The following is a 24320-nucleotide window of genomic DNA, read 5'->3' as shown; positions in this document are numbered from 1 at the left end:
AGCACTTTAAAGGTATCAAACATTTCAAATGGAACACTTTTACCTTCATCTGACAAATATTTGATATTGACATGCTCGGAGGGACATCAAAGTGTTCCAACACATCAGGGGGAAGACCTTTAACTACAACTTGACATGCTGAAAAAGTGTTTCTTGATTTTCAAAGTTACAGATGGAAACCTACCACATGACCCCATACTAGGAAAGACCCCCCTGACCTGCGTCCCTACAGCCCAGCTTGACCTCCCAAACCCCAACTCCCCTGAAGGACCCCTCTCGGCACCCTGGAGGTACATGCAGAGAGGTTACTCACCCTCTCGTCCCCCCCCTCGGAGTCCACAGCGCCAGGTCACCACTCGTCAGGACCTGCACTAATTCACGCTGGTGGGAATCCTGGCTGGAGGAACAGGAGTATCTCAGGAGGCGGGTGAATCAGGCTTTCTGCTCGATAATTACATTACAATGAATGTAAATTAGGAATTAGCATGTTCTCGCCCGCTCTGAGTGAGAACATGATTGAGGTCGGCGAGAACCTGATTGGGGCGGGTGGAGTGGGCCTGGAGACCTGCAAGGGTTCGACACGCAGTGAGTATCCCATTTCGGCCCTCATGCCCAATTCAACGAGCCATCACAATTCCCGCCTGGTGTTTTGCTAGATGCCCCAGTGGATTGCCCCCTATATTCCATCTTCCACTTGCTGCCCACTTAAGTAATCTATTCATACCTGTTTGCAGTCTCTTTGTGTCCTCCTTACAGCTCACATTCCCACTTATTTGTATTGTTGCTAACTTTGGTGTTTTGATCACTATCTCGAAATCATTAATATAGATTGTAAAACGCTGAGGCCCCAGCACTAATCCTTGCAGCAGTCTACTGGTCACAGCCTGACAACTGTCTTAATTGCCTTTATCCCTGCTTTCTTCTTCCTGCCTGTTAGCCAGTCCTTTATCCATATTACCCTTTTCCCAATAGAACGGAATCCAGGCTTGGATGAAATGTCATAGAAAGAGACAGGGGGGTAATTGTCTTTCTTTTTATTGTTATGATTCATTTATATGTTTTTTTTAACCCATGAGAAATGAATTTCTGAATGAACTCAGTATGGATAATAAAGTGGAATTGCAATTGAATTGTTTGATTGAGATGAGAACCCTGCTCGCTCTATCAGCCTGTGCGTTCTCTGCTTAGATCAATATTCCAGCACCCAATATATTTTTTAAAAAATATAAATTTAGAGTACCCAATTCTTTTTTCCAATTAAGGGGCAATTTAACGTGGCCAATCCACCTACCGTGCACATCTTTGGGTTGTGGGGGTAAAACCCACGCAAACATGGGGAGAATGTGCAAATTCCACACGGACAGTGACCCAGAGCCGGGATCGAACCTGGGACCTCGGCGCCGTGAGGCAGCAATGCTACTCCCTGCAGCAGCACCCAATATAAAGTGCAGAATGTTCTGATACTTTTACTAAGCGTCAGTCTCAGCGGAAAAACTGGAGAGAATCCCATTGGCGCTTCGAAAAGAAAACCAACTCGTCGCATATTCAGCCTCTTTAAGGAAAATAAATGCTTCTGCGACTCTCGCACCGTGCCCATGGTAGCCTGTCTCTGGTTTGCCCGCCTTGCCACAACCTAACTGCAGCAATCAGTGTGGCGTACCATTTAAATGCCTCCCCAGCCCCTGTTCCAAGTTCAATCGAGGTAGGAAACTCTCTATCTACAACCGGTCAGGTGTCCTGCCAGCAAAGTGACCAACCCCACTAGGGAGGCTGTGGCCGCGTTTGTGAGCACCAGCTCACTCCATCAGAGGATGATGTTGCATTGCCAGAAGAAGATGAATGATCTTCTTCGTGCAGCTAGGGTAAGTCTGCTTCCTCATGCTCCTTCAGCACCCCTTAACACAGACCTCACCCCCCCACAGTGATCTGACTCCCACCCACCTCACGGTGTCGCAGCACCTGTCATGCATCACCCCATCTCCCAGTAGCTCCTGTGCCCCTCACATAGTCACTCCCACTTAGCTCCCTTGCATGCCACATTTCATTCCCATCTGACGTGGCATGACACCCGCCTGCACTCTCCCCATCTGTCTCATTGCAGGACAAACACGAGCACAACAGTGGTTAGCGGCTGCACTCCCAACATTGAGGAAGTAAAATCCCTTGCAGTTCACAAATGGCGGCCCTTACTTCCATGGGGACCTCCCCATACACTTGTGTGTGGCAGACTGGGAGATGTCACACAGGTTACCTTTGCAGCCCTGAAACAAGCCACTGGCACAAATGTTCAGAGTGGCAGTGACTTTCAGGGCCACGGGCAAAGGGTGACCTTCCAGTCTATGTGGTGCGAACTCTTGCAGCACTTGGCACAAGTGGTCCCCTGGGACAGATGCAGCCATCTCTGGCACTGGTACTCTGACATCTAGAACCATAGAACAGAATTCGTACTGTGCAGAGGAGGCCATTCGGCCCATCAAGTCTGCACCGACCTTCCGATAGAGGACCCCGACGAGGCCCACTCCCCATCCCTATCCCTGTAATCCTGTAACTGCATTTTACCTGCACCTCTTTGGACACTACGGGCAATTTTAGTCTGGTCAATCCAACTAACCTTTGGAGTGAAGTAACCTAGAGATAGAGGTAGGAAGTTCTCCAGCGGTACCGTGGCTGGTATTGTGTCCACCATTTGTGGTCGTGCTCCTGAGTGATCAATGGGCCATGCCCCCTGCCCCCCACCCCAGGTTCGATTCCCGGCTAGATCACTCTCTGTGCAGAGTCTGCCCGTTCTCCCCGTGTCTGCGTGGGTTTCCTCCGGGTGCTCCGGTTTCCTCCCACAGTCCAAAGACGTGCAGGTTAGGTGGATTGGCCATGTTACATTGCCCTTAGGTTAGGTGGGGTTACTGGTTTACGGGGATAGGGTGGAGGTGTGGGCTTAAGCAGGGTGCTCTTTCCAAGGGCCGGTGCAGACCCAATGGGCCAAATGGCCTCCTTCTGCACTGTAAATTCTATGACCTATGATCTATGATATGGGACATCCAGTCCTGCACATCCCCCTATGTGAGCACCTTTCCAATGAGCCTCACTCCCTCCCCTCTCACACAGTCGGCAATCGCCCAGTTGCCCCTCTCAATTTCATCTGACCAAGGCACCTCAACCCTTCAGAGTCTCAGTGGGCCACTTTCCAACTCCCTCCCCTCCCCCACTACCACCCAACCAAGGGGGAGGACTAAGGGCAGTTGACTGTGTTCAATTGACCTGCATTCCAACCTCAAGGGTGAATGAGACACTGCCATCTGACATGTCCATAACAGGTTACTGATGAACACCTCTACTCTCCTGACATGCATTAGGGGCACTATGTGTGACACCTCTCCATCATAGAGAGGTTGGTGTAAGCCTTGGTGTTCAATGCTTGGTGGCTCAGCGCCCAAAGGGTTAACCATTGGGCGCCAATCAGTTGCACACTCAAGCATTGCAGGATTGATTAAATTGGCACAAATGATTCATCAAGGAAGGGTCAAGGGTCAGAGAGTAGATCAGGCAACTGGCTTTCCCATGCGCAGGTGAGGCACACCTGATTCATGTTGAGACAGCAGTTTGCAGTCACCTTCATCCTTCGATGATATCCCCTTTCCCACAGCTCTTATGGGCTGTGGATTAAACATGTCTCCCACCTTGAACAGCCAGCCACCCGGACTTTATTCTCTCATGGCCTGGCCTCCATAACCAGTGGTTTTTCCCTTCCATACAATGCCCTGAGGATGCACTTTAGCAGCCTGAGAAATGGGGTTTTGTTCTGACTACACTCGTTCACCCCATTGTGTGAGGTCTTCTGTCCTCATGTAGCTGCTCAACTTCTTCTCCCTTGTCGTAGAACATAGAACATACAGTGCAGAAGGAGGCCATTCGGCCCATCGAGTCTGCACCGACCCACTTAAGCCTTCACTTCCACTCTATCCCCGTAACCCAGTAACCCTTCCTAACCTTTGTTTTGGTCACTGAGGGCAATTTATCATGGCCAAACTACCTAACCTGCACGTCATTGGACTGTGGGAGGAAACTGGAGCACCTGGAGGAAACCAACGCAGACACTGGAAGAACGTGCAGACTCCGCACGGACAGTGACCCAGCGGGGAATCGAACCTGGGACCCTGGCGCTGTGAAGCCACATTGCTAGCCATGTGTGCTCCCATGCTGCCCTCATGGGTCTCTACTCTGCCCATGCAGCCTGGCACTTCACGGGACCCTACCTAGGGACTTCACAGTCAGCCCCCGTACTGACCCAATGATTATACCTGCTCCCACTCACCTCCAGCAACTACTCTAGAAAAGCAATCTCTCAGTGGAGAAATGGCCACAAGTCCAGTAAGGGAGACCTGAGAAGCTAAACCATGCCCACCATCTGTGAGACTCCTTGAAACCTGGAGGACCAAAACAGTGGAGGGCCGTTAAGGCCGGCGAACAATCTTCCCCCCCCCCCCCCCTAATAAAAATGCTGAGGCGCAATCCCCACCTCTGCTGGCTCTGGATTTGACTTATGTGGGCCCACTGCATCCTCTCTGGTCCCCTTCTCTCTAATTTACACCGTGGAGGGGAATGGCGACCTGAGCGCCCGTCTAAGATATTCCTTTCCGAGCTGAGGGTTCCAGCTTCTTGTTTTTATATAAGCTGCTGTAAATCGTGCCGACATGATGGTGGCACAGTAGCACAATGGTTAGCACTGTTGCCTCACAGCTCCAGGATCCCAGGTTCGATTCCCGGCTTGGTTCACCGCCTGAGCGGAATCTGCACGTTCTCCCCGTATCTGCGGGGGTTTCCTCCAAACGCTCTGGTTTCCTCCCACAAGTCCCGAAAGATGTGCTGTTAGGTGAATTGGACATTCTGAATCCTCCTTCAGTGTACCCGAACACGCGCCGTAATGTGGCGATTAGGGGATTTTCACAGTAACTTCATTGCAGTTTTAATGTAAGCCTACTTGTGACAATAAAGATTATAACATTCAGTAAGGAGGGAAGTCCCGAGAGGAGGACTTGCTAATGACATTTAAATTAGGTTCTCCACCTTGCGGGGTGGGAACCTTGCTACATCATCAATGAGGGGCATGGAAAATCGGGAAACGCCATCTCGCTGGTGAGAATCTCGTTTCCCGGCTCTCGCAGTGTGTTGTGCCCACGTCGCTGTTCTCGCTGTCGGCTAATGCGGGCTGAAAATCCCACCCAAATGGTCTCACAACCTTGCTTCATATCAGTTGGCTAATTAGACCAGCTCATGACTCGCACTGCTTCCCTTCAGCCATTGTTTCATAACTGAGGTGATTTATTATTTTAATGTTCCAGCCATTGACTCCTGAATGATCCATCCTCCATCTTGGCGAGACAGGAAGGAGCAGTTCACACTTTCATGGTGAACAATTAGCTCTGTTGTGAACTCGACAGACTTTACGTTTCCATGGAGTGGAATGGAACTTCACAAGTGTAAATTAGCAGCTACTTCAAGTCTGTGCCCTTCTGTTTAGCAAAAGTATGTATTTTTTCTTTAAAAAGTCTCTCTCTCTTATGATCAGCTGGTGAAATTATATATTAATACTTCACATTTCTCCCAGGATATACTCGCATTGGAAAGAGTTCAGAGGTAGGGGTTGTTTTACAAGGAAAGTATTGTAACCACCCCCCCCCCCCCCCCCCCCCAAGGTTGCAGGATAAACAGAAGGTTTATTGAAGATTTCTTACAGAGCCTTTAGTCAAAGCTACTCCTCCGAGTGAGTGCCGGCCAGTTCTGAGTGGGCCGACCAGCTTTATACCGGAATTCTCAGACGCTCCGCCCCTTCAGCGGGGGCACACGTATACTCCGAGGGCTTCTGGGAAAACCAGATCGCTGACTTCGTAGGCTTCAGTCAGGACCAGGATATGACAGAAAGATTGGGCCTAAACTCATTGGAATTTAGAAGAATGAGAGGTCATCTTGATTTTGAGGGGGCTTGTCAGGATAGATGCTGAGAGGATGGTTCTCCTCATGGGGGAATCTAGAAGTAGGGAGCACAACACAAAATAAGGGGTGTTCTATTTAAGATAGAGACGAAGAAGTTATTTTTTTCTCCGAGGCTCATTAGTCTTTTGAATTCTCTTCCACAGAGAGCAGTGGAGGCTGGGTCATTGAATTTACTCACAGCGGAGCTTGACAGATTTTTGATCTACAAGGAAGTCAAGGGTTATGAGAAGCAGACAGAAAATTGGAGTTAAGGCCACAGTCAGATCAGCCTTGATCTCATTGAATGGCGGAGCTGGCTCGAAAGGCCTATTGCTGCTCCTATTTCTTATGATCTTATATTATATATTGTTTGATCCTTGTTCAAAATGTCTGTGTGTTCTTTCAATGATAAACTGCAGCTGGAAATTTTACTGTGCTACAGGAAGGGTCAACATTGTTAGCATTCAAAGGGCTATAGCTAGTCTGACTGTTTTGCCTGAAGCAAGGTTTGAGGAGCCAGATTTTTATGATATAAATGCTTGAACCGTAAACTTGCCCTTATACTATTGGTTTACCCTTTTGGGCTGATTTTCTTTAGATCCACAAATGTCTTCCTAATTTGCCATTATCAACTTTGGATAATGGAGCTTGTACCTACCTGTTAGGGAGCTGTGGCACCTATAGACAGTTTCTTCGCCAAATCACTTCAAAGAAGATGCACCATAAGATGTTTCAAAAAATGTGACGGACCTTCCATCCTAAAACAGCAAACATTTGGTGATTGACAATTACATGCTGCATGAATAACTCATTAGGACCAAGACAGTTAGTTTGGGTTGGACATCCATTATTTTAGAGAGTATTCTTTGTGGTATTATCATAACTGTAAGAACTGAAAGGGTTAATGAAGTGTCTAGAGTAGCCACTAGAGGGAGCTACAGTTACAACTATATAAGGCAGTGATGCTAAGCCTTGTGGGAGAGTGTGTGCAAGAGTTAGCTAGAGAGAATCAGAAGTACAGGTAGTGTAAGATCATAGTTTATATCAGTATTAAGATTAGCTGTGGATTAGTGTAGTTTAAATGTTAATAATGAACTGTGTATTCTTTAGGAGTACATATCAAATCCAAATTAGTAGTGTTAATAAATTTATAGCTTTGTTTAAGTTCAATCTAGTTTGTGGTATTTATGAACACTACGCTAACCATCCTGAAACAGTAGGAAGTCTTCCAACACCAGGTGAAAGTCCAACAGGTTTGTTCCAAATCACTAGCTTTTGGAGCACAGTTTCTTCATCAGGTGAGTCTCAAATCTTCAATGAGCCAGAACAATTGGCCATTACAGTAGATTTATTTTTTTCTTTATAGCGAGAAGTATTACTAGACGTAATTAGAATTGGTAACCTGGTGTTTCTTTAATACAACTGGAAATGGATTTACCACCAAAATAAGCCTTATTAATAAGAGCTGGGAAGAAACTGATTTAAATCACTGAAAATGGCACAAGAAACTATTTAATAGTTTCATTGGTGTCTGCTAATTAGTTTCTTACTCGTTTTTAATCTGAAAAATCTTTGAAAGGTGTTGACTGGTATCTGTACACCCAAGACAATCGGTACATTTAAAGAGCCTTCGCTAACCAGGGGCGTCATTCTACGACCCCCCGCCGGGTCGGAGAATGGCTGTTGGCCGCCGCGAATCCCGCCCCCGCCCCCGCCGAAGCCTCCGCTCCCGGAGATTGGGCGGGGGTGGAAATCGGGCCGCGCCGGTTGGCGGGACCCCCCGCTGGATTCTCCGGCCCGGATGGGCCGAAGTCCCGCCCAGGAATTGCCTGTCCCGCCGACGTAAATCAAACCTGGTATTTACCGGCGGGACCAGGCGGCGTGGGCGGGCTCCGGGGTCCTGGGGGGGGGGCGCGGGGCGATCTGACCCCGGGGGGTGCCCCCACGGTGGCCTGGCCCGCGATCGGGGCCCACCGATCCGCGGGCGGGCCTGTGTCGTGGGGGCACTCTTTCCCTTCCGCCTCCGCCACGGCCTCCACCATGGCGGAGGCGGAAGAGACTCTCCCCACTGCGCATGCGCGGGAAACTGACAGCGGCCGCTGACGCTTCTGCGCATGCGCTGGGAAACTGACAGCGGCCGCTGACGCTCCCGCGCATGCGCCGCATTTCCGCGCCAGCTGGCGGGGCAACAAACGCCATTTCCGCCAGCTGGCGGGGCGGAAATCCCTCCGGCGTCGGCCTAGCCCCTCAATGTTGGGGCTAGGCCGCCAAAGGTGCGGAGACTTCCGCACCTTTTTGCCGGCGCGATGCCCGTCTGATTGGCGCCGGCTTTGGCGCCAGTCAGCGGGCATCCCGCCGTTGGGGGAGAATTTCGCCCCCTGAGTCTAGCAGATATGACCCATGTTTTGTGGGCGAGGCCCACTTCTTGAATCTTGAACCAGTGGGAAAGATTGCAGAAAATACCAGCACAAGTGAAATTGGCCGTAACTCAGACAATTTAAAATTCCCTCATCTTTTGCGCTAGTTCAGCTGATTCTCCCCATTTGTGCTGATACAACTAGTGTATATAAATTTATGCTTCAGGGAAGCTCTGCAGAAATGTTGTTCGTAAACCTACAAACCTAAAACAAATCATTACTGATTTCTTATAATCTCTAGGCTCACAAAAGGCTTTCTGCAAGTTTTTGTGGTTCAACACTTGTACTGTCCTACATGTGGTTTAGTATCAGTAATGGATTCTTCTATTGATTTATGAATACTGTGCAAATTAATGTTTGTTGATACAGTACTGAATGCTGAGTCTGCACTTGCATTTAAAATGTTCACCCGTTCATCTGAGTTTCCTCTTTCCAGCTGCTGACTCGCCAGCTGTGTATTTGCAGCATTTTGCTATGAAAACAAATATCAGAATTGCAATATTTGCAGTTTTCTCTTTTATTGCGAATATTTTACAGAGATTAGTGGGTTGAAACTTGCATTGCCAAGGCTTTCTGAATGAACGTTTCCCAGGGTAAACCATCAAGTTATAGATCACTCCTGAACAGACGACTGGGTGTAAATAATTAAACTAGTAGCACCTGTTTTGGTGTTTGGTATTTTTGAATTTCCTCGGAAGCAAACTCTTTCAAATGCGCTTTGTTTTTGTTTAGAAATTCGAGCCAGAAGTTATTTAATTGGGCAGTTGGTGAAGTCATCCTGTGGTAAGTAAATAGCATTAATTAAATGTTGTTGTGCTGCTATTATGAAGCTTGTGGTTTGAAATCTTCATCCTTGCATTGGAAACCCTGTCAGTGTAGCCTAGCCATGATTTCCAATTCTTCCAATTTGTTTACTGAATCAACCTGGGTCAGAATTCTCCGTCCATTGGGATTCACTTTTCCTGCTGGCAGCGCACCTCTGCCCCTGGGCTTCCCGGCAGTGGTTACAATGGGAAATCCTATTGACATGCGGTGGAAAAATGGAATCATGCCGCCAGCCAATGGCGCGCCGCCGAGAAACACGGGCGCTGGGGAACCGGAGAATCCCGCCCCTGATTTTTGTCCTGCTTCATGATTAACCTTGTGTGATACACCTCTAACGTTTCCAGAAAAAAAGTGAATATTCTACAGATGCTGCAATGCTCAAATAAAAGTGCTGTTAACACACTGCAGGTAGGGCAGAATCTGTGGTGAGATAATGACAATTAATATTTTGGGCTGATGATCCTTCAGCAGAAATTTAAGATGTTAGAAGTGAACAGTTTTTAAAATTCCTTTCCTTCAACCACCATCCGGTCCTCCTCCCCATCACTTTTCCCTCTCGCTTTGTACTCGCTTAAAAACTATCCAACTCTTTAAAATATCTCCCAGATTTGATGAAAGGTCATGGATTTGAAATGTTAACTTTGCTCTCTCCACAGATACTGCCAGACCTGTTAAGTGTTTCCAGCATTTTCTGTTTTTATTTCTATACATTTTATTAAGGGTTTTGCAAGGTTGGATGCCCTATCTTTTCGGAACTATAGCAATAGAATCACTTGGTTAATAAAGCAATTACATTGAAGGAGCTGGGAGCGAAGTATGGGCTGGAGCAGGGGGAAATGTTTAGATACATGCAGATTCGAGACTTTGCCAGAAAGGAGATACAGACCTTCCCGGTAGAGCCGGCCTTCACATGGCTGGAGGAGGTGCTGACGACAGGGGGACTGGACAAGGGGGTAGTGTCGACAGTTTACGAGGCTATTTTGGAAGATGAGAAGGCACCGCTGGATGGGATCAAGGCAAAGTGGGAGGAAGAGTTGGGAGAAAGTAGAGAGGAGGGGTTCTGGTGTGAGGTGCTTCGGAGGGTGAACGCCTCCACCTCGTGCGCGAGGTTGGGGCTGATACAGCTGAAGGTGGTATACAGAGCACACCTCACAAGGGCTAGGATGAGCCAGCTCTTTGAGGAGGTAGAGGATATGTGTGAACGTTGCGGAGGGGGGTCGGGGGCGGAGCTCGAACCACGTTCATATGTTTTGGTCCTGTCCAAAGCTGGAGGATTACTGGAAGAAGGTTTTTTGGGTAATATCTAAAGTGGTGCACGAGAAACTGGACCCAGGCCCTTGGGAGGCCATGGGCAGGATTCTCTCAACCCAGGGCAGGGCCGGAGAATCCCCGCAACCGGCGCAAATCGCACCACGCCGCACCGACGCCGGCATGCGATTCTCCGCAGAGCGGAGAATTGGCGCCATTGGTGCCGGTGTGGTTGGCGTGGCGCCGGTCGCAGGCTGCTCTACGTGGCCGGCCCGCCAATTCTCGGCCCGGGTGGGCCGAGCGGCCGTCGTGAAAACGCCAAGTCCCGCCGGCGCCTTTCACACCTGCTCTCAACCGGCGGGACCTCGGCTTGGAAGCGTCGGGGGGTGGCCTGTGGGGGGGCAGAGGGGGGGTCCGACCCCGGGGGGGGCCTCCGATGAGGCCTGGCCCGTGATCGGGGCCCACCGATCGGCGGGCCAGCCTCTCTGGCTGGGGGCCTCCTTTCCTACGCGCCGGCCACTGTACTCCTGCGCCATGTCGCGTCGGGGCCGGCGCGTTGATGGAAGCCACTGCGCATGCGCGGATCCTGCGGCGCTGCGTTCGCGCCGGGATCAGCAGCTGGAGCGCCGTTAACCGCTCCAGTGCCGTGCTGGCCCCCTGTAGGGGCCGGAATTAATCATGGGGTCGGCCCGTTCATGCTGTCGTAAAACACAACGGCGTTTACAACGCCGTGGACACTGCCGCGGGATTAGAGAATCCCGCCCCATATTCGGGGTGTCGGACCAGCCGGGGTTGGAACCGGGTGCAGAGGTAGATATTGTTGCCTTTGCCTCATTGATCGCCCAAAGGTGGATCCTGTTGGGATGGAGATCAACCTCTCCACCCTGTGCCCTGGCATGGCGGGGGGACCTGTTGGAATTATTGACTCTTGAGAAGGTCAAATTTGAACTGAGGGGAAGGATGGAGGGGCTCTACAATTCATGGGCGCTATCCATTATGCACTTTTGAGAATTGGATTACATCGAACATTCGGGGGCTGGAGGTTGAGGGGGGACAGTATGTGTTAATGGTGACTATGGGTGATGCCTGATTCCTTTTTGTTGTTTGTTTGTGTCAACATGCGGGCTGATGTTTGGGGCTTTGGTGGGAGGATGGGATTGTTGTTGTTGATATGGGGATTGACATTGCATTCGTTACTGATTATTGTTTAGTTTTGGTGGGTGTAAATTTGGCAGAAAATCTGGCAAAGGAGGAGAATAAAAATATTTTTAAAAAAAAAAAGAAATAAATAAAACAATTACTTTTAATCAGTAAGACTTTAAAGTATCTGCAAAGGACACTCAATCCCTGCTATAGGTCAGTTGAAAGGAACAGATGAGATACAGAGTTTTTGTCTGTCTGTCGGTCTGGTCTGTCAGTCTGTCTCACTAGTAACCAAACACAGTGTCATGTGAGAGTACCTTTAAGACATGGATGTTTAAGCAATGTAACTTTTTAGAAAACAGTGATGTCAGAGAGTGGATGGGGCTGAGCTCAGTTCAGCCATTTTGAAGTTTGGTTTTTGTTTCAACATCGATGTCGTCTCTCACATGACAACAGAAATGAGAAAGTTAAAGTTTGTACAGAACCTGGGGCGAAATTCTCCGTTATCGGCGGAAACTCCGCCGATCGGCGCAAAAAACGGCGCAAATCCCACTTGCGTCACGTCATAAAAATGGGCCGATAGTCTGCGGCCCGAAATGGGCTAGCAGCGACGTAACGGGATCCGCGCTTGCGCAGTGGTTCACGCCGTGCAGCGTCATACGCGCTGCACGGCGTGACGGCTCATAAGGCCGCGCAGCTCCCCCCCACCCGACCGGAACAGCCGACCGCAACACCCGACTTGATGGCTGGCCGTCGCTCAGCCCCGAGGTTCGAGTCACGCGATGTGGAGGCGCTCCTGGATGCGGTGGAGCAGAGGAGGGACGCTCTGTATCCCGGGCACGGCCGCAGAGTTGCCCCACGCCACAGCCGGCGTCTGTGGAGGGAGGTGGCAGAGGCCGTCACCGCTGTGGCCCTAACACCACGGACAGGCACCCAGTGCCACAAGAAGGTGAACGACCTCGTCAGAGCAGGCAGGGTGAGCGTCCCCCATATCCCCCATATCCCCTCTCCCCCAAATCCCCCCTCCCCCATATCCCCCCCTCCCCCATATCCCCCATATCCCACATATCCCCCATATCTCCCCTCCCCCATATCCCCCCCTCCCCCATATCCCCCCTCCCCCATATCCCCCCTCCCCCATATCCCCCATATCCCCCCTCCCCCATATCCCCCATATCTCCCCTCCCCCATATCCCCCCCTCCCCCATATCCCCCCCCTCCCCCATATCCCCCCTCCCCCATATCCCCCCTCCCCCATATCCCCCATATCCCCCCTCCCCATATCCCCCCCTCCCCCATATCCCCCATATCCCCCATATCCCCCCTCCCCCATATCCCCCATATTCCCCCTCCCCCATATCCCCCCTCCCCATATCCCTCATCCCCCATATCCCCCATATCCCCCCTCCCCCATATCCCCCCTCCCCCATATCCCCCATATCCCCCCTCCCCCATATCCCCCATATTCCCCCCTCCCCCATATCCCCCCTCCCCCATATCCCCCATATCCCCCCTCCCCATATCCCCCCCTCCCCCATATCCCCCCTCCCCCATATCCCCCATATTCCCCCCTCCCCCATATCCCCCCTCCCCATATCCCCCATATTCCCCCCTCCCCCATATCCCCCCTCCCCCATATCCCCCCTCCCCCATATCCCCCATATTCCCCCTCCCCCATATCCCCCCTCCCCCATATTCCCCATATCCCCCCCTCCCCATATCCCCCCTCCCACATATCCCCCCTCCCCATATCCCCCATATCCCCCCTCCCCCATATCCCCCCTCCCCCATATCCCCCATATCCCCCCTCCCCCATATCCCCCATATCCCCCCTCCACCATATCCCCCATATTCCCCCCTCCCCCATATCCCCCATATCCCCCCTCCCCCATATCCCCCATATCCCCCCTCCCCCATATCCCCCCTCCCCCATATCCCCCATATCCCCAAGTGAATCCAGCCCTAACCTTAACCTCTGCAATGCACGCGCAACCGATGGCATGCATTCATATACCTGCCTAACACTGTTGCCTTTTACCCCTGCCACCACCCCCCCCCCCCCCCAGGAGAAGCGCGCACACAACAATAGGGAGCATGTGAGGACTGGAGGAGGGCCCGCTGATGAGAGGCCACTGACCGTACACGAGGAAAGGGCCCTGGAACTGGCTGGCGGACCTGAGGACCGGGAGGTTGCTGATGCAGAGGTCGGGGCCCCACGAGCAAGTGAGCCACCAACAGCCCGTCCCCATATCCCCCCTCCCCTATATCCCCCTCTCCCGTATCACCTGATCACTGCCTGATGTCTAACCATGCATGCTTCATTGTGTATCGCAGGACCAAACGTCCAGGCACCCATCCCCGCAGATGCAGACCGCCCGCAGGATGCCCCTCGGAGACCACGGAAGACGGAGAGACCCGCACCCTCCAGCATGCGACGCCCGCAGGATGCCCCTCGGAGACCACGGGAGACGGAGAGACCCGAACCCTCCAGCATGCGACGCCCGCAGGATGCCCCTCGGAGACCACGGGAGACGGAGAGACCCGAATCCTCCAGCATGCGACGCCCGCAGGATGCCCCTCGGAGACCACGGGAGACGGAGAGACCCGAACCCTCCAGCATGCGACGCCCGCAGGATGCCCCTCGGAGACCACGGGAGACGGAGAGACCCGAACCCTCCAGCATGCGACGCCCGCAGGATGCCCCTCGGAGACCACGGGAGACGGAGAGACCCGAACCCTCCAGCATGCGACGCCCGCAGGATGCCCCTCGGAGACCACGGGAGACGGAGAGACCCGAACCCTCCAGCATGCGACGCCCGCAGGATGCCCCTCGGAGACCACGGGAGACTGAGAGACCCGAACCCTCCAGCATGCGACGCCCGCAGGATGCCCCTCGGAGACCACGGGAGACGGAGAGACCCGAACCCTCCAGCATGCGACGCCCGCAGGATGCCCCTCGGAGACCACGGGAGACGGAGAGACCCGAACCCTCCAGCATGCGACGCCCGCAGGATGCCCCTCGGAGACCACGGGAGACGGAGAGACCCGAACCCTCCAGCATGCGACGCCCGCAGGATGCCCCTCGGAGACCACGGGAGACGGAGAGACCCGAACCCTCCAGCATGCGACGCCCGCAGGATGCCCCTCGGAGACCACGGGAGACGGAGAGACCTGGAGCAACAGGGAGACGACACCCCCATCACGTGCGGGAGCGACCACCCAGCGATGAGGGGGGCAGCCACAGGCCCCCGTCACATCCGAGCCAGGACACCACTACCCAGGACACCACTATCTAGGACACCCCTACCCGGGACACCACTACCCAGGACACCCCTACCCGGGAAGACGAAATACCGGACAGTGACTCAGAGTGGATGGGTGGAGACGAACCCCCACCCCAAAGTGCCATGGACTCAGAGTGGGACGAAGAGCACGACACAACGCCACTGCTGTCACCAACCCCCTCCACCATCGCAGAAACACTCACCACGGTTGGGCACTTTAGTGATGAGGCGTCTGGTACACTCACTGGTGCGCACAACACAGCCGTCCCGGTACAGCAGGTGGAGGTAGGAGCAGCAGAGGGACCGGGCGGTCGGAGGGCAGCAAAGGCCAAGCGAACATCTGCCGCCCAGATGGATCCCGGGTTCCTGCAGTTACCACACCCACACATAGATCCGAAGCAACCACCGACACGGAGACGAGCGAATAGGGTGACGGGTGGCTTGCGGCGGCTGCGGTCGCAGGTGGAGGAGTCCACCCGCGTCCAGGAGCTGGGAGTGGTCCCGGTCATGCGTGCCACCCAGGCTGACACCGCACGGGTGGCGTCCGCGGTGGAGGCAATGGGTGCGACGGTGTCAGACATGGGGAACGGTTTGCGAGGCCTGGGGCCTTCCGTGCAGGCGGCGTCTGTGGCCCAGGAAATGGCTGCCCTCTCACAGGAGGCCATGAGCCAGTGCCAGCGCCAGATGGCAGAGGCGCTCAACGCCATAGCCCAGTCTCAGCAGGCCATGGCCCAGTCTCAGCAGGCCATAGCCCAGTCTCTGCAGGCCATGGCCCAGTCTCTGCAGGCCATGGCCCAGTCTCAGCAGGCCATCGCTGAGGGCATCGGCGCCAGTGGCCATGTGCGAGCTGGCGTCGCACTGTCGCAGACAGGGTTCGACAACCCCCTGGGCTCCATGGCTGCAAACCTGCAGACCCCTGTCGATACCCCCACGGGCCTCCAGGACTGGCAGCGCCAGATGTCGGGGGCGCGTCGGATGGCCAGTCCGTTCGCATCCCCCACCCATGTAGAGGCCTGGGGGCCATCGGGCACCCCGAGGGAGGAGGAGGTGGTGTGGTCCGTCCCGGCTCCCTCTGTAGGGGAGGTCCCGGTACACCGCGACACCTCGGACTCCCCCCCTTCCGTCCCAGGTGCATCGGGTGGGCAACGGGCAGGACAGGCTGGCAGCTCGCCATCCCAGTCGCCCGGGCCGCAGCCTGGCCCATCTAGGCCAGGACGCCCCAGGAAACGGCCGCCAAAGGGATCCAGTGTCAGAGGGCAGGAATCACAGGAGTCCACCTCCAGTTCTGCTGTACCGTCTGGGGAACCACGTAGACATAGTCAAAGGGCCCGTAAGGCCAAACAATTAGACACTGAGTAAGTTGGCACGGGTGCAGGGCACAGATGAGTTTTAGGCGCTAGGGCACGTGCATGAACTCCTTTGGTTATTAAAGTCAATGTTACACCTACCGAAGCTGCCTTTGTGCTCTGTCCAAAGTGTGCGGGGGTGTCATGTACGTTGAGCGCAAGTGTGTGTGTGAGGGGTGGTCTTACCTCAGCCCCAGGTGAGTCTGCCCCCTTCCCCCTGGGCCGCCATCAACATCCCCCGGGCAGAGGACGGGACCGTGCGCTGCAGTGTCACAGCCGCATGCAGGGATGGTCCGGGTGGATGGTGGTACTGTGGCCATGGGTCAGACATAGTCCAACGATGTAGAGCCAGGAGCTCATCGGAGGCGGGTTGTCATCATTCTCCATGGCCTGCGATAGACACGCGTCCACCCGCAACTGGGTGAGCCCGGCCCGTTGTGCCGCCGGTGGATCGGCAATTGGGAGTGGGGGGGTGGTGTGCATGCGGGTGGGGTGTGTGGGGTTGGGGAAGGGGGTGAGGGTGCTGGGTGGGTGGATGGGTGGGGGGTGTGGGTGGTCGGCTGTTGTCATGGTGTGCGGTCTGTGGCCATACTACCCGATTCCCACGCCCATCTAGTCAGTGAAGCGGGCGTCTATCAGTCTGTCCCGTGCCCGCTGGGCCAGCCGGTAACGGTGGACAGCCATCCGTCTGTGTCTACCCCGTCTGCCCTGACCATTGCCCCCATCCCCCTCATCTGGGGAGGACTGGGCCTCTTCCTGCTGCTCCTCCACTCCGCCCTCCTCTGCCTGCGGCACATCGCCCCTCTGCTGGGCTATGTTGTGCAGGACGCAGCACACCACAATGATGCGGCCGACCCTATCTGACCGATACTGGAGGGCGCCCCCAGAGAGGTCCAGGCACCTGAAACGCATCTTCAGCACGCCAAAGCACCTCTCGATCACTCCCCTTGTCGCTACATGGGCATCATTGTAGCGGTTCTCCGCCTCATTGCGTGGCCTCCATATAGGCGTCATCAGCCACGATCGCAATGGGTAGCCCCTGTCGCCCAGCAACCAGCCCCTCAGCCGGGGATGGCGTCCCTCGTACATGCCGGGGATGGATGACCGCGACAACACGAATGAGTCGTGTACACTGCCTGGGTGACGGGCGCAGACGTGCAGGATCATCATGCGGTGGTCGCAGACCACCTGTACGTTCATCGAATAGGTCCCCTTCCTATTAGTGAACACGGCCCTGTTATCTGCAGGTGGCCGCACGGCGACGTGCATCCCATCGATCGCGCCCTGGACCATGGGGAACCCGGCAACGGCAGAGAAGCCCACGGCCCGGGCATCTTGGCTGGCCCGGTCCACGGGGAAGCGGATGTAGCGGTGCGCCATGGCATAAAGGGCATCTGTCACTGCCCGGATGCACCGATGCACCGATGTCTGCGATATGCCGGACAGGTCCCCACTCGGTGCCTGGAATGACCCCGTTGCATAAAAGTTCAGGGCCACCGTAACCTTGACGGACACGGGGAGAGGGTGTCCCCCGCCAGTGCCACGCGGTGACAGGTGTGCCAGCAGGTGGCAGATGTGTGCCACGGTTTCCCGGCTCATCCGGAGTCTCCTCCTGCATTCCCGGTCCGTGAGGTCCTGGTATGACTGCCGGGGCCGGTACACACGGGGCGCCCTCGGGTGCCTCCGTTGCCGTGGGGCCGCGACGTCCTCCTCCCCCTCCTCGTCCTGTCGGTCAGGTGTCCCTCCAGCCTGGGCGGCTGCCGCCTGCCCCTCTGCGGCAGCCTGCGCCGCCTCTCTGGCACGCTCCTCCTCCTCCTCCTCATCCAGGGCAACATAGACATGAGCGGCTGCCACCACGGCGGCCAACATCGCTGGATGGTCTGAAAACATGACGGCCTGGTGGGGGGGGAGGGGAACGACGACATGTCATCATTGCCCATATCCCCTCCTCCCCCCAGCCATGTGGCATGTACCGCAGGGGTCCAACTGTTGGAGGCTGGCACCTGGCCAGGTGGACCAACTCCCATCACCCACCCCGGCACGGACCCCCCCCCCCCCCAACCTCCACCCCGGCACGGACCCCCTCCCCAACCTCCACCCCGGCACGGACCCCCTCCCCAACCCCCAACCTCCACCCCAGGACGGACCCCCCCAACCTCCACCCCGGCACGGACCCCCTCCCCAACCCCCAACCTCCACCCCGGCACGGACCCCCTCCACAACCCCCAACCTCCACCCCGGCACGGACCCCCTCCCCAACCTCCACCCCGGCACGGACCCCCTCCCCAACCTCCACCCCGGCACGGACCCCCTCCCCAACCTCCACCCCGGCACGGACCCCCTCCCCAACCCCCAACCTCCACCCCAGCACGGACCCCACCCCCAACCTCCACCCCGGCACGGACCCCCTCCCCAACCCCCAACCTCCACCCCGGCACGGACCCCCTCCCCAACCCCCAACCTCCACCCCGGCACGGACCCCCTCCCCAACCCCCAACCTCCACCCCAGCACGGACCCCCCCCCAACCTCCACCCCGGCACGGACCCCCTCCACAACCCCCAACCTCCACCCCGGCACGGACCCCCTCCCCAACCTCCACCCCGGCACGGACCCCCTCCCCAACCTCCACCCCGGCACGGACCCCCTCCCCAACCTCCACCCCGGCACGGACCCCCTCCCCAACCCCCAACCTCCACCCCAGCACGGACCCCCCCCCCCAACCTCCACCCCGGCACGGACCCCCTCCACAACCCCCAACCTCCACCCCGGCACGGACCCCCTCCCGGCACTCCCCCGGAGCCCAGCCTACTCTAACCAACCCCCCCCGCCGCACACACACACAAGCCGAGACACACCTCTCCTCAGGCAATCAGTCTGCGGCCACGCCATTTCCTGCCCAGAGCCAACCCCCCAGGCCGTCACTCACCTCCTCGCTGGTCGGCGTGAGCCTGGAGCACCGGGTCGCGCCGATGAAAAGGAGGTTTGATTCACGTCGACGTGAACGGTCATCACGTCGACGGGACTTCGGCCCATCCGGAAGGGAGAATATCGGCAGGCTGAAAATCGGCTGCCTTGCGCAGACCCGTGACATTCTCCGCGGCAGCGGCGCCATTAACGCCCCGCCGACTTTTCTCCCTTCGGAGACTTCGGCGGGGGCGGGGGCGGGGGCGGGATTCACGGTGGCCAACGGCCATTCTCCGACCCGGCGGGGGGTCGGAGAATGACGCCCCTGGTTTATTCTGGATGTCATGCGATTGAAACAAACCTGATTCAGAATGAAGAAGAAATTTGGCACAGAACAAAGAAAAAGCCTTTGTTCTCTCAGCCCTAACTCGGTTTATATATAAGACAGAAAAATAAATTATTGGTGAAAATGTATCCCAGTAAGAATGCTGAGAATGTGTCTTTGGAAAACTTGTATTTCTTATTTTCTACATGATCTGTAGACGAAGCAAGAAGATTTTCCAACAGCATTGTTATTTTTACCTTAAATATTTCTTTAACCTTAACATACCTTTCAACAGATTTTTTTTTAAGACAAAAGGCTGCTTCTGTATTTGAAACAGACAATGTCCTGAAAATGTTATACTACCACTCAATTCAGTACGTACTCCCCTAAAGGTCAAGCAGAAACATGTTTAATTTCAGAAATTGAACCGGGAACTGCAGATAAAAGCCAGTGTTATAAAGATACATTATGTGCATCCCTTCCATGCAATTCTGTGTACAATGTATGCAAAAGAGTGCTTTGCTCGGTCCCAGATTGGCAGAATTATCAAAGTTTCCTTAAGTTTTATGATGCTAGGGGTAGATTCTGTTCGCCCAACTGGTTCTTCCTCCTCAGGAATTTTCACAGTAACTTCATTGTACTGTTAATGTAAACCTACTTGTTGTGGTGATCTTTGTGTTGCTAAATTCAGGATGGTTAGCGTCGTGTTCACAAAGACCACAAAAAAGTTTGAACTTGAACAAAGCTATAAATTTATTCACACAACTAATTTGGATTCGCCACGTACTCCTAAGAAATGTACAGTTGATTATTAACATATAAACTACATCATCTATAACTAATCTCTATACTGTTATAAACTATGATCTGCTCTTACTCACACTATCTTTACTTCAGTCTGTCTCTAGCTAACTCCTTCACTACTCTCTCCCACTAGGCATAGCATCAATGTCTTGTGTACTTGTAACTGTAGCTCCCTCGAGTGGCTGTTCTTAGACATTTCATTAACCCTTGCAGTTCTTACATTTATGATAAAACCACACTTGGGAGTCTAATAAAGATTATTATTATTGTTTTTCTTGAGTTCTCTGCCTGGTGGCAGGCCCTTGGAGATTATTTGCTGAAAAAGGGCCATGATTGTTTGCTCTGGGAAGGGTAAACAAAAAGTCAGGGCAGACGTGTGAGGTATTGTAAGGCTTCTGTGATCGTAGCCCAGTACTACCATTCACGACGATCGACTTGTTGGCAACGAAACCAGCAGCACAGTGGAAGCCAATGGCGAACTGCCACTGAAAATAGACATGAAAATGACTCAGGATGCCATCAACACAAATAAACACAAACAATATTGATGGGAGCTCCTGTCAAAGGACAGGCGATGTTGCGCTCAGCAAAGGAAGGAGTCAGTCTTCCCAGGTAGAATACTTATGTACGCAAGCTTGTCAGTATCAAAAGAATGTACAAACAATGAACAGGAAAGGAAAGTTAGGAAACCTAAAGCAAGAAATGGAGAAATTAAACATCCTAGGATTATGTGAAGTACAGTGTATTAGGAGAAAGCGACTTCATGAGTGTTAAAATGAGAATGACATACGCAGAAGGAAATGATCAGGTATGGGGAGCAGCAGTGATGCTAGACAAGGAAGCTGCCGATGAGAATGAAATGAAATGTGTGTCAGACAGATTGATGCTATTGGAATTAAAGGGACAACCAGTGGACTTTACCTTCATGCAGGAATATATGACCACAAGCGAACATGCAGATGAGAAGATTGATTAACTGTATGATGGAAAAGAAAAACGAATCGAACAGGAAAGTGGAAAGAGCTATGTGATTATTACAGGGGAATGGGCAGTTTTGTTAGAGAAGGAGGGCCATATGGTGTTGGCAAAATACATGAGCGAGGCGGCACGGTGGCACAGTGGTTAGCACTGCTGTCTCACAGCGCCAGGGACTCAGGTTCGATTCCGGCCTTGCATGGCTGCCTGTGTGGAGTTTGCACATTCTCCCCATGTCTGCGTGGGTTTCCACCCAGAGTCCAAAGATGTGCAGTTAGGTGGATTGGCCAGGCTAAAATTGCCCCTAAATGTCCAAAGGTTAGCTGGTGTTATGGGGAGAGGGTGAGGGTGAGGTGCTCTTTCGGGGTCTAGTGCAGACTAAATGGGCTGAATGGCCTCCTTCTGCACTGTAGTGATTCTATGATTCTAAAAGCTGGTAAATTTTTGCACAAAAACAAGACTCTTGATCACAAATACATGGGACGGGATTCTCTCCATGGCCGATACCGAAATCGGCAAAGGCGATTGGGCAGAGAATAAGTTCCGACACCAAAACTATGTCAGGCGCCGATTTGACACCAAATCCGCGATTCTCCATCACCTCGACAGCGGCGCCAACGTGTTCTGGAACGCACGTACAGTGAACAATGTTTGCATGTCATTAATGGACCCGACCCAGTATTCTCTGGGGCCGCCGCTATTCTCTGCCTCTGATGGGCCGAGTTCTCAACAGCGCGGTTCACTTGTGCTTTTAAAAATTGTGAAACCGGCCTGGCGGCTGCAGAGGGAGAGAGAGAGGGGGTACGGAAAGTGTCCAACATCGCCGTAGTTTGCTGACATTTGTGCCGCTTGCCAGGGGGCTTCTGTCAGTGCCGGGAGGAGTAGTGGGGGGTGGCCAGGAGGTGGGCTGTGGGGTCGGGGTGGATGAACACAGAACATCATTGCCACCGCGGGCAAGGCAGCCATGCAGCTGCGCACACCGCGAACAGCCCACTTTGAACTTATTGCCACGGGTTATATAGGTGTCCCTCCAGGTGCCCTCTGGTCCCAGCCGACCCATCAGCTGTATGGGCACGCACCAGCACAAAGAGTGCCATCTTGTTGGCTGGGAAGAGTGTGCGTGGGGATTGTAATGTGTATGTGCAGCTGCAGCTTGTCAGCCTCCCGAATGTCAATCATCGACCCGGCGAATCCCGCACCATTTTTCATTGGAATCGATTGTCTTCCATTCAGCACCAGGGCAAGCCCCCCCTTAATAGTTGTGGAATCGATCCAGATGTGACGGCAGTTTTCTGTCGTGAAAGTCCCCAAATTCTGCGTTGGCGTCAACACTATCCCACCCATGGTTTAGGCATCACAGCAGAAGACATTATGCAAGGTACATGTTCGGAGGTCGAGAAAGATTTCAACTGAACTACGTGATGTTGAGACAAAGATACAGGAATAGTGCTAAAACCTCAACAGTTCAGCTGGAAGCCAACGCAGAATCAGTACTCTGGCTGAAGAAGGTCCAAGATGGAATTAGTAGAAAATAGTGGAACCTAGAGAAGCTGAAAGAAGTAAATGGAGCACTAACTAGAAACAATAAGGGTACCATCAATATGTATGAGTAATGGAAACAGGTTAAAGAATTTCTCAAGGAAGGACAAACAGCATAGAGTTTTTACAAGGAAAAATGATCAAGAAACTAGGGGTGTTTTATTTTGCACTATTGCAAAAGATGAAAGAAAGGAGAAAATGGAAGATTATCAATAATGAAGTTAAGCAGAAATATACATGCTTGAATAGTGTGTTCAAAGAAACAAAGAAGGCATGAGAACAATAGTTAAAAGAGCAGTGTGATATCCTCAGAATTGGATTGATTAGGAAGAGTACACTGTATGACCCAGTGCTGAATTACTTGTTTTTTTTCGTTCAAAAGTTCATGCTGAAACAATTTGTTTCCAGACAAGTGTGAACTGGAAATTCTCTTTGGAATTGTACATAACGGGAGTCTGAAGAGAAGTCACACAGCACAGGATAAGCTGCTGGAAGAGGGAGAAGGACTCTCGCTGTGGGAGGCCGTATAAGTGAGGGTCCAACACTGCCAGGAGAAGCTGATCGGCACTGTCTCCTCCACGGGCATGCTTGTCCTCCTGCAATTCCTTCTCACTGTTTGCTGTTATGCGCCAATTTTTCCTGCAAGAAAGAAGGAATTATGTTGTTGAGTGTCTGGCAATACGCTTGGATGGCGTGTCTGCCATGGTTGAATAGCTGAGCGTGTGTAAGCCGTGAATTGTGAGTGTGAGGTTTGTAACAGTAGTAAGTGCGTAAGGTAAAGAAAATGAATCGAAGAGTTGAATTGATAGAGATTGTTTGTAGATGGGAGTGTAGTGAATTGAGCACCGGATCTGGCTAGTGGTATAGTTAGTAGGATACACCATTTGAAGATGAAATGGGCTGAAATTAAGATTGTTCCTGCACTGCATCCAGATTCAAAGAGCAACATTCATAGAATCATCGAATTTACAGTGCAGAAGGAGGCCATTCAGCCCATTGAGTCTGCACTGGCACTTGGAAAGAGCACCCTACTTAAGCCCCACGCCTACACCCTAGCCCTTTTATCTCCGTAACCCAGTAACCCCACCAGTAACTCCCAGCATTGACTTCTGCTGCTACCTGTTCCCACTGCCTCCTGAGAATAAGACTGTAGGACGCCTCGTTCAGTTTTTCACCTCATTCACCAAGTGAATTGTCAGAAAACTTTGGTGTATATTCCTTCATGTTCAGCCATTCTTCAAACTTTCGCAACATTGGTTCAGTTCCCACCACTTCTTTCGACCACAGTGCACTTCTCCTTCAAATACACCCATTCATTGTGAATGTGGCGACTAGGGGCTTTTCACAGTAACTCCATCGAAGCCTACTTGTGACAATAAGCGATTATTATTATTATCTTAATCATGTACAGTGATATCAAGCCTTCTCTTTTCCCGTCCACTCCCCATATCCCTTGATTCCCTTGGAGAATGAAAATTTGCCATTCCTAGCCTTAAAGGTAGTCAACAATGGAGCATCCAGAACCGTCTGGGGTACAGAATT

At 53.1% G+C, this 24320-nt stretch overlaps 1 protein-coding gene across 2 annotated transcripts in view; it reads left to right on the top strand.

The window, feature by feature from the left end:
* Positions 1–24320, top strand: part of LOC140430611 (uncharacterized) — an 896055-nt gene that overhangs the window by 214207 nt on the left and 657528 nt on the right. For both annotated transcript variants that reach the window (XM_072518210.1, XM_072518208.1), the window contains exon 2: positions 9117–9167. In XM_072518210.1, coding sequence (XP_072374311.1) covers positions 9117–9167 — 51 coding nt within the window. The remainder of the gene's footprint in view (positions 1–9116; positions 9168–24320) is intronic.

The sequence above is a fragment of the Scyliorhinus torazame genome, chromosome 10, assembly GCF_047496885.1.
Source record: "Scyliorhinus torazame isolate Kashiwa2021f chromosome 10, sScyTor2.1, whole genome shotgun sequence".
NCBI lineage: Eukaryota > Metazoa > Chordata > Chondrichthyes > Carcharhiniformes > Scyliorhinidae > Scyliorhinus > Scyliorhinus torazame.
Note: the sequence above shows the minus strand (reverse complement) of the source record. Positions and strands in the feature narration are given on the sequence as shown.